The sequence below is a fragment of the Dryobates pubescens genome, chromosome 31 (assembly GCF_014839835.1).
Source record: "Dryobates pubescens isolate bDryPub1 chromosome 31, bDryPub1.pri, whole genome shotgun sequence".
In the NCBI taxonomy this organism is placed as follows: domain Eukaryota; kingdom Metazoa; phylum Chordata; class Aves; order Piciformes; family Picidae; genus Dryobates; species Dryobates pubescens.
The window spans coordinates 761,587-770,813 of NC_071642.1; the positions used below are offsets into that span (position 1 = coordinate 761,587).

Genomic DNA, 9,227 nt, shown 5'->3' on the forward strand with positions numbered 1-9,227 from the left:
CAATAGGAATGCGAGCAGCTGGAGACGTCACCGCAGAGCCGGAAGTGACGGTGGTGCAAGGTAGGCTGGGAAGGCGTCAGCCAATGAGGGGCGGCGCGCTCCGTGACGTCAGGGCGGGCCGGAAGTGCCGGGCGCGGGCGGGCACGGCCGTGGCCATGGCGGAGTTCCGGGCGCTGGGGCTGGCGCCGTGGCTGGTGGAGCAGGCGCGGCAGGTCGGGCTGACCCGGCCCACGCCTGTACAGGCCGCCTGCATCCCGGCCGTGCTGCAGGGTGAGTCCGCCGGCTCCCCATCTCCTTTGCCCCTCCTGTTCCTTGCTTCCGCGCTCCCGGTTCTGCCGTTGGCGGCCGCTCACCGTCCCCATGTGCCTCCCTCTCAGGCCGCGACTGCATGGGCTGCGCCAAGACGGGCAGCGGGAAGACGGCGGCTTTCGTGCTGCCGGTGCTGCAAGTGCTCTCCGAGGATCCGTACGGCATCTTCTGCTTGGTGCTGACGCCCACCAGGTACGGAAGCGAACCCGGGAGGGCCCGGACCCGGTGAGCCGGTCGCGGGAAGCCTCCCTTCAGCGCTGTCCTCCCCGGCAGGGAGCTGGCGTACCAGATCGCCGAGCAGTTCCGTGTCCTGGGGAAGCCACTCAACCTGAAGGACTGCGTGGTGGTGGGCGGCCTGGGTGAGTGGGGGTCGCTGCACAGGGCCGGTGGCATCCAGCCAGCCCCTTTGGCCCTGCTGGGGCTGGAGCAGAGCGCCCAGGGAGGAGCTTCTCGTTCCACGTGGCTCTCTTCATGCTGAGGAGCTACCGAGGCAGTGAAGGGTGGTGGGGGCAAGCAGGGTGATGTTGGGGGTCCATAACCTGGCTCTTGCCCCCCAGACATGGTGGCTCAGGCTCTGGAGCTCTCCAGGAAGCCTCACGTCGTCATCGCCACCCCCGGCAGGCTGGCAGACCACCTCCGCAGCTCCAACACCTTCAGCCTCAAGAAGCTGAGGTTCCTGGTGAGGCAGGGCCCCAGGGCAGGCTCTCCCCTCGCTTGCAGGCCCTCAGGGCTGCCTGCAGCAGGCTGAGCTGTGTGCTGTGTGCAGGTGCTGGATGAGGCTGATCGGCTCTTCGAGCAGGGCTGCTCCGACTTCACCCCGGACCTGGAGGTGATCCTGGAGGCTGTGCCGGCTCGCAGGCAAACCCTGCTCTTCAGTGCCACCCTGACTGACACCCTGCAGGAGCTGAGGGGGCTGGCTGCCAACAGGCCCTTCTTCTGGGAGGCTGAGGCCAAGTGAGTCTCACCCTGGGCAAAAGTCTTGTGAGGGAGCTGGGGCTGTGGAGGGAAGAAGGCTGAGGGAGGCCTCCTTGCGCTCTGGAGCTCCCTGCGGCGAGGCTGGAGCCAGCTGGGGGTTGGGCCCTTCTCCCAGGGGACAGCATGAGGGGAAGTGGCCTCAGGCTGTGCAAGGGGAGGTCTGGGTTGGAGATCAGGGAAGGTTCCTTTGCTGCCAGAGGGGTCAGGGGTTGGCACAGGCTGCCCAGGGAGGTGGTGGAGTCTCCATCCCTGGGGGTGTTTGAGAAACCTGGGGCCGTGGTTTGGGGCCATGGTGGGGCTGGGTTGAGGCTTGGACTCGGTCTTGTGCAGCTGAGGCAGTTGTGTGCTTCACTGTGATGAGCAGGGGAGGCCCTTGGAGAGCTTTGGCTGGAAAAAGCCTTCGAGTCCAACCCTTCCCTGACTGCCCCAAGCCCGGTGCTGAGCCGTGGCCCTCAGCACCACACCTCTGCAGCTTTGAAACCCCTCCAGGGACGGGGATTCCACCCCCTCCCTGGGCAGCCTGTGCCAGAGGAGGACTCCTGTTTCCTCTTTTCTTGGCCCCTGGCTGCCTGTCCTCTCCCTGTGCTGCTCCCTCCCTCACCAGCTGCTGCCCCTCGGTGCTTTGCCTCCCGGCAGGGTGCGGACGGTGGAGGAGCTGGACCAGCGCTACCTGCTGGTGCCTGAGGCTATCAAGGATGCCTACCTGGTGCACCTGGTGCAGACCTTCCACGATGAGCACGAGGACTGGTCCATCATCATCTTCACCAGAACCTGCAAGTGAGTGGCAGTTCCCCCTGGGGGCCCTCAGTGTGCTGCCCCTAGGGGAGGGTCCCAGTCCCGGCTCTGCTGGGGGCTGGGCTGAGCTTTGCTTCCTTGGCTCTGAAGTTTGGCAGGGAAACCTCTTCCCTTCCTGCCCCATGCTGGAGGTTGCAGGCTGAGGGCTTCCCCAGCAGCCCCAGCTCTGTCCTGAGCCATCAGCTTCCCACTGCCCTCTGACTGCCTTCAGTTTTCTCTCCTTCCAGGGACTGCCAGGTCCTGAACATGATGCTGAGGACCTTCAGCTTCCCCTCTGTGGCTCTGCATTCCCTGATGAAGCAGGTGAGGGATGGCCCCAGCTGGGAGGTGAATGCTTGAGCCAGATGTGTCCAAGTCCTGCAGCTCCTCACATCTGGCCCCCACAACATCTGGCTCACAGCAGCCCCCACAGCTGCTTCTCGTTGCAGCGGCAGCGCTTTGCAGCCTTGGCCAAGTTCAAGTCCAGCATCTTCAAGGTCCTGATTGCCACTGATGTGGCTGCCAGGTGAGGAGAAACCTTCCTCCTCTTGCCAGAGGTCTGGAACCTGCTCTTCACTGTGGGCTTTAGGCTGGGCTTAGTGAGAGGAGGGCTTTACATTCCCTGTCCTTGGGGGGGGGTCTCTGGGATGTTCATCTAAGCTGTGGAGCATCTCTGAGCCATGGTTTGAAGCCCCCTGTGTGTGGTGGAGCTCTGAGCCATGGTTTGGAGCCCCCCTGTGTGTGGTGGAGCTCTGAGCCATGGTTTGGAGCCCCCTGTGTGTGGTGGAGCTCTGAGCCATGGTTTGGAGCCCCCTGTGTGTGGTGGAGCTCTGAGCCATGGTTTGGAGCCCCCTGTGTGTGGTGGAGCTCTGAGCCATGGTTTGGAGCCCCCCTGTGTGTGGTGGAGCTCTGAGCCTTGGCTGCAGCAGGAGGAGGTCTCCCTGGGGGGGGAGAGCTTCCTGCTGTGTTCTGCCAGGCTGAGCCCAGAGCTGGGCTCAGAATGGTTCTGCTCTGGGGGCCAGCAGAGCACAGGAGCTGCAGGTGGGAGGAGGGAGGATTGCTGACCTGTTCTCCCTCCCTGCATCCCAGAGGCCTGGACATCCCTGCAGTGCAGGTGGTCATCAACTACAACACCCCAGGGCTGCCCAGGATCTACATCCACCGCGTGGGCAGGACGGCCCGGGCCGGTGAGCAGGGCTGCAGGGGCTGCAGGGGCTGCAGGGGCTGCAGGGCTGCAGGGGCTGCAGGGGCTGCAGGGGCTGCAGGGGCTGCAGGGGCTGCAGGGCTGCAGGGGCTGCAGGGGCTGCAGGGCTGCAGGGGCTGCAGGGGCTGCAGGGGCTGCAGGGGCTGCAGGGCTGCAGGGGCTGCAGGGGCTGCAGGGCTGCAGGGGCTGCCGGGGCTGCAGGGGCTGCAGGGGCTGCAGGGGCTGCAGGGCTGCAGGGGCTGCAGGGGCTGCAGGGGCTGCAGGGGCTGCAGGGCTGCCGGGGCTGCAGGGGCTGCAGGGGCTGCAGGGGCTGCAGGGCTGCAGGGGCTGCAGGGGCTGCCAGGGCCCTGCAGGCCTTCAGGAGCCTCCACAGCAGCTGCACTGCAGGCTGCCCACTCAGTGCCAGCTCCACTCAGGTCCCTGGCTGGGCACTGACAGCGCAGCCTGGCACACAGGGACCCCTCTGCCCGTGCCAGGCTGGCTCTGGGGAGGGATGGAACTGGGCAGGGGTTGGGCTTCAGCTGCCTCTGCTTGTCAGGGCTCATCTGTCTGCACTGTCACCCTGCAGGCAGGACAGGCATGGCCATCACCCTGGTGACACAGTATGACATCCACCTGGTCCACGCCATCGAGGAGGAGATCAGTGAGTGGGGGGCACCAGGGCTGCTGAGCTGTGCCCCACAGGGTGCCCCTGCCCCTGCTGCTGCCACTGCAGCTGACCCAGAACAGCAGCACAGAGAGGGTTCTCTTCCCTGCCTGTGTGTGCCAGGGCACAGCCCCAGCTCTGGGGAGGGAATCAGAGTCACAGACTGGCTGGGGGGGAAGGGACCTGCAAAGGTCACCCAGTGCCACCCCCTGCCAGCCCCAGCCAGGGCAGGCTGCTCACAGCCCCAGACAGCCTGGGCTGGCTCCAGCCTCTGGGCAGCCTGGGCCAGGCTCTCCCCACCCTCAGGGTCAAACATTTCTCCCTTCTCTCCCCTCTGAACCTCCCTCTCTGAGTTCAATCCATCCCCAGCTCAGCCTGTCCCAGCTGGCCCTGCTCAGAGCTCTGTGCCCAGGTTCTGATCAGCTCTTGAAGCACTGCAAGGCCACCAGAAGGCCTCCCTGGAGCCTTCCCCAGGCTCAGCAGCCCCCAGCCCCCAGCCTGGCCTCCCAGCAGAGGCCTCCCAGCTCTCAGATGGTTTCTGTGCTCTCCTTTAGAGCCTCTCCAGCAGGGTTTGTGCTCCCTGTGCTGAGGGCTCAGAGCTGTGCAGTGCTCCAGGAGAGGTCTCCCCAGAGTGGAGAAATTGAACCCTTGGCTGCAGGCTGAGGCAGCTGGGGGGGGGGCCCAGGGCAGGGCCCTGAGCTGCAGGGGAGGAACCAGTTTGGCTTGGTGCCCCTTGCAACCAAGCCTGGCCTGGCCCCTTCCCCCCTGCTGCAGAGCTGAAGCTGCAGGAGTTCAGTGTGCAGGAGAGGCCTGTGCTGGACATCGTCACCCAGGTCACTGTCACCAGGAGGCAGTGTGAGATCGTGAGTGGGGAGCAGGGGGGGCTGGGGCTGTGCCAGCACAGAGCCCTCTGCCCAGAGCTGGGCAGGGCCCAGGAGGCTCAGCACAGTCTGCCCAGGCCCTGCAGCCCTGCTCCTGGGCACCCAGATCAGGACTTCCCTTCCCTGGCTGGGGGCAGGGCAGGGCTGGGCTCCTCCTGCCCTGGCTTTGCTCTGCTGCTGAGGGCTGGGGCTGCAGTGGGGGGGCGGGGGGGGCCCTGGGGGGGCTGTGTGGGGGCCCTGGGGGGGCTGTGGGGCCCTGGGGGGGCTGTGGGGCCCTGGGGGCTGGGGGGGTCCTGGGGGGGGGGGGGCTGTGTGGGGGCCCTGGGGGGGCTGTGTGGGGCCCTGGGGGGGCTGTGTGGGGGCCCTGGGGGCTGGGGGGGTCCTGGGGGGGCTGTGTGGGGGCCCTGGGGGGGCTGTGGGGCCCTGGGGGGGCTGTGGGGCCCTGGGGGGTTGCTGTGTGGGGGCCCGGGGGGGTTGCTGTGGGGGGGCCCGGGGGGGTTGCTGTGGGGGGGCCCGGGGGGGTTGCTGTGGGGGCCCTGGGGGGGCTGTGTGGGGGCCCTGGGGGCTGTGGGGCCCTGGGGGCTGTGGGGGGCCCTGGGGGGTCGCTGTGGGGCCCTGGGGGCTGTGGGGCCCTGGGGGTTGTGTGGGGGCCCTGGGGGGGCTGTGTGGGGGCCCTGGGGGGGCTGTGTGGGCCCTGGGGGGTCACTGTGGGGCCCTGGGGGCTGTGTGGGGGCCCTGGGGGCTGTGGGGCCCTGGGGGCTGTGTGGGGGCCCTGGGGGGGCTGTGGGGGGCCCTGGGGGGTCGCTGTGGGGCCCTGGGGGCTGTGGGGCCCTGGGGGCTGTGTCCCATGGCCGCCCCTGGCTGCGGCAGGAGCTGGAGGGGTTGGATCTGGATGAGAGGAAGGAAATCAACAAGAGGAAGCAGCTGATCCTGGAGGGCAAGGTGAGAGCTGCTGCTGGGGCACTGCCTGGGGCCAGCTCCCTGCTGCTGGGGCACTGCCTGGGGCCAGCTCCCTGCTGCTGGGGCACTGCCTGGGGCCAGCTCCCTGCTGCTGGGGCACTGCCTGGGGCCAGCTCCCTGCTGCTGGGGGGGCTGCCCTGGGGGAGCTTTGTCTCCCAGGGGGCCTGCAGTGAGGGCTGCTGCAGTCCTGCCTGGCTGCTGCTGCCTGCCCAGGCAGGGGTGGGCAGCAGGGGCTGGCACTGACTGGCATTGGCCATTGCAGGACCCAGACCTGGAGGCAAAGAGGAAGGCAGAGCTGGCCAAGATCAGGAGGAAGAACAAACAGTGCAGGGAGAAGGTGCAGCAGGCACTGCTGCAGAAGAAACAGCTGCAGCTGAAGAGGAAACTGCAGAAGAAGAGGGAGAGGAGGAAGAAGCTGCAGGAGGAGAAGCAGCAGCAGCAGCAGGAGGAGGCTCTGGCCTGAGCTGCTTGGCCTGGACTGCCCCAGCTCTGGGGGCTGGTGTGGACAGTGCTGACCTGAAGGCAGTGGTGGAGAGGAGGGGAAGGTGGCTGAGGGGGGAAGGACACTTTGCTAACCCAGCTCTGCCCCTGCAGAGTGCTGCTGCCTTGGGCCCTTGCTGGCAGCCTGGCCCAGGCTCTCCAGAGAGGCTCTCAGCAGCTTCTTTCCCTCCCCCAGCAAAGGAGAGGCTGAGGCCAGCCCTGGCTGGGGGCTGAGGTGAAGGGAAATAAAGCTGCTGCCTGCTGCCCCTGCTGCAGGCCCTGCTGCAGGCCCTGCTGCTGTCCTTCCCAGGGCTGGTGCCTGCCACTCACAACTTGTTTGCATCAACAGCTTCCCCCTGAGCCAGGGGCTAAAAATACTGCCAGGGGCTGAGCTCAGCTCCTGGCTCTGCCACGGCCCAGGGCGGGAGGTTGCTGTGGGAGGCTGCCCCAGGCCCCTCCTGCCAGCCTGGCCTGGGCCCTGTCTGCCTTGGCTGGGGGGGCACAGCCCCCAGGCCCTGCATGCAGCTGTGCCTGGGGCCTTGCAGGCCCTGGGCTGCCTGTGCCTGACTCTGCTGGGGGCAGGCTTGGGTCCAGCAGGTCAAAGCTGCTGCTGCCCCTGGGGGAGCTCCTGCAGCCAGCCAGGCAGGGCCCCTGCTGCCTTCAGGCCAGGCTGGAGTGGAGCTCTGAGGTGGCCTTGGGAGGTGCAGGGCCCTGGGGGCAGGGGAGAAGGGATGTGGGACCACAGAGCTGCCTGAAGGTCTTCCCTGGTGCTCTTGGGTGCCCTCCAGGAAGGAAGCTGCCCTGCCCTGCCCTGCCTGCAGCCCTGCCCTGCCTGCAGCCCTGCCTGCAGCCCTGCCTGCAGCCCTGCCCTGCCTGCAGCCCTGCCTGCAGCCCTGCCCTGCCTGCAGCCCTGCCTGCAGCCCTGCCCTGCCTGCAGCCCTGCCCTGCCCTGCCTGCAGCCCTGCCTGCAGCCCTGCCTGCAGCCCTGCCCTGCCCTGCCTGCAGCCCTGCCCTGCCCTGCCTGCAGCCCTGCCTGCAGCCCTGCCCTGCCTGCAGCCCTGCCTGCAGCCCTGCCCTGCCTGCAGCCCTGCCTGCAGCCCTGCCCTGCCTGCAGCCCTGCCCTGCCCTGCCTGCAGCCCTGCCTGCAGCCCTGCCTGCAGCCCTGCCCTGCCCTGCCTGCAGCCCTGCCCTGCCTGCAGCCCTGCCTGCAGCCCTGCCCTGCCCTGCCCTGCCTGCAGCCCTGCCCTGCCCTGCCTGCAGCCCTGCCCTGCCTGCAGCCCTGCCCTGCCTGCAGCCCTGCCTGCAGCCCTGCCCTGCCTGCAGCCCAGGCTGCTGTCCCTGTGGCAGCAGCTGCAGGGGGGCTGTGAGCCTGATGCCTTCTGCATACTCAGTGCTGCCCCAGCCCTCTGCATGCTGATCTGTGCAGCTGCAGGGTGCAGCCCCTGCCTGCTGCTGCCTGCTGGGGGCTCTGTGGGGGCCGGGGGCAGTGCTGAGAGACTCCAGCTGGGGAGTGGCTGAGGGCAGAGGAGGTTGGGCTGCTGGGGAGGGGCAAAGATGCCTTCGGTGCCCTCCTGAAGCTTCCAGCCCTGCCCAGGGTGAAGGGACTCCAGGGCACACTTCTGGCTGTGCTGTCAGTGCTGCCCCCCCCGAGTGGGGAACTCTCCTCCGGGCTTCCCAAACGCTGCCCTGAGCTGCAGGGAGCCCTGGGGAGGGCCAGGATCTGCTCTCAGCCTGCCTGGCTCTGGGCTGCAGAGCCTCCCTCCTGCCCCTCCCCTGACTTCCCTGCCTGCTGTCCGAGCTCTGCTGTGCCCCAGCACCTCCAGCCCTGTGCCCTGCCAGGTTCTGCCGCGGGGGCTGGGGGTGGTCCCTGCCTGGGCTGCCTTGGAGACTCCTCCGTTCGGCTGCCCCTGCTCAGCCTGCTGCTGGAGCTGTGCTGGGGGAGCCAGGGCACAGCCCTGCGCCTGGGGCAGCCCTCCTCATCCTCCTGGCTCCTCTGGGGGCGAAGCCATCCCCTGGCCCTGCTGCTCCTCCCCTTCCCAGCCTGCAGGGCAGCCCCCTGCCCCTCCTGCCCCTCCTGCCCGCTTGGGGGCCTGCTGGAGGGGCTGCTCCTGGAGCCCTTCCCTCCCCCTCCCCTGGGTGCTGGAGCTGCCACAGCCCTGCTGCCTTGGGTGCTGCTCCTGCTCCCCGGGAGGGGCTCAGCCCAGGGCTGAGCTGTGCTGCAGGGCAGCTGAGCCCTGTGCCCAGGGCAGGAGCTGCAGCCTGGGGCTCAGCTTCTCCCTTGGAGCAGGAGCTGCCCCTGCACACAGCCTGCTCCTGGAGCAGCTCTGAGCTGCTGTGCCCCTGCCCGGGCTCGGGGGGGGCACTTCCAGGGCACAGCTTTGCTTTGCCTTCCCTGCTGCACGTGGCAGAGGCCTGGCAGCCTGAGCAGGGGGTGCCAGGCTCGGGCTGTGCCAGGCTCAGGCTGTGCCCTGCCTGTGCTGCACTAAAAATAACCCCAGCAAGGCAGCAGCTCAGCCCTGCAGCCCAGCTGCAGCACTCCCCAGGCTCAGCTCACCTCTGCTTCATTACTTTCTCTCATTAAGGCTGTGGCTTAATTGCAGATTCCCCAGGTGGGAGCCTGGGGAGGCTTTGCCCCAGTCCAGAAATTGCTTCAGCTGCTCTCACACAGAGCTCAGGGAAAGCCTTGGCTGGGGGCTGCTGCTACCCCCCCGACCAGGGGGTTCTGAAGCAGCTTCTGGGGGAGGAGGAAGGCTTTGAGCTCCTGGCTGAAAGCACTCAGCAGGCTTTGGGCACCAAGCCTGTGCTGAGCTGCTGCTCTCTGGGATCCCCAGGCAGTGCTGGAGCCCAAGAGGCCTTCAGGGAGGGGAGCAGAGAGCTGCCGGTGGTCTGCCCAGGAGCTGCCTCCTGCTCAGCCTGGGCAGCTGGCAGCTCCCAGCTGGCCTTGGCTTTGCAGCCAGCCCTGCTCTGGGGCTCCCAGGCACAGCCTGTGGCACCCAAG

At 67.9% G+C, this 9,227-nt stretch overlaps 1 protein-coding gene across 1 annotated transcript; it reads left to right on the forward strand.

Annotated features, from left to right (window-relative positions):
* The first annotated feature begins 133 nt into the window (after positions 1–133).
* DDX49 (DEAD-box helicase 49) lies at positions 134–6,250 on the forward strand. Its single transcript, XM_054175027.1, has 13 exons — positions 134–270; positions 378–501; positions 583–668; positions 867–988; positions 1,076–1,263; positions 1,921–2,061; positions 2,307–2,382; positions 2,508–2,584; positions 3,148–3,245; positions 3,831–3,905; positions 4,683–4,771; positions 5,660–5,731; positions 6,012–6,250. The coding sequence occupies exons 1-13, from the start codon at positions 156–158 to the stop codon at positions 6,210–6,212; spliced, it is 1,464 nt and encodes a 487-aa protein (XP_054031002.1). The 5' UTR covers positions 134–155; the 3' UTR covers positions 6,213–6,250.
* The last annotated feature ends 2,977 nt before the right edge of the window (positions 6,251–9,227 follow it).

Coding starts and splice junctions, on each gene's coding strand:
- DDX49 (XM_054175027.1), top strand. CDS start 156: ATGGCGGAGTTCCGGGCGCTGGGGCTGGCGCCGTGGCTGGTGGAGCAG. Junction 271..377: donor CATCCCGGCCGTGCTGCAGG/GTGAGTCCGCCG, acceptor CCTCCCTCTCAG/GCCGCGACTGCATGGGCTGC. Junction 669..866: donor CGTGGTGGTGGGCGGCCTGG/GTGAGTGGGGGT, acceptor CTTGCCCCCCAG/ACATGGTGGCTCAGGCTCTG.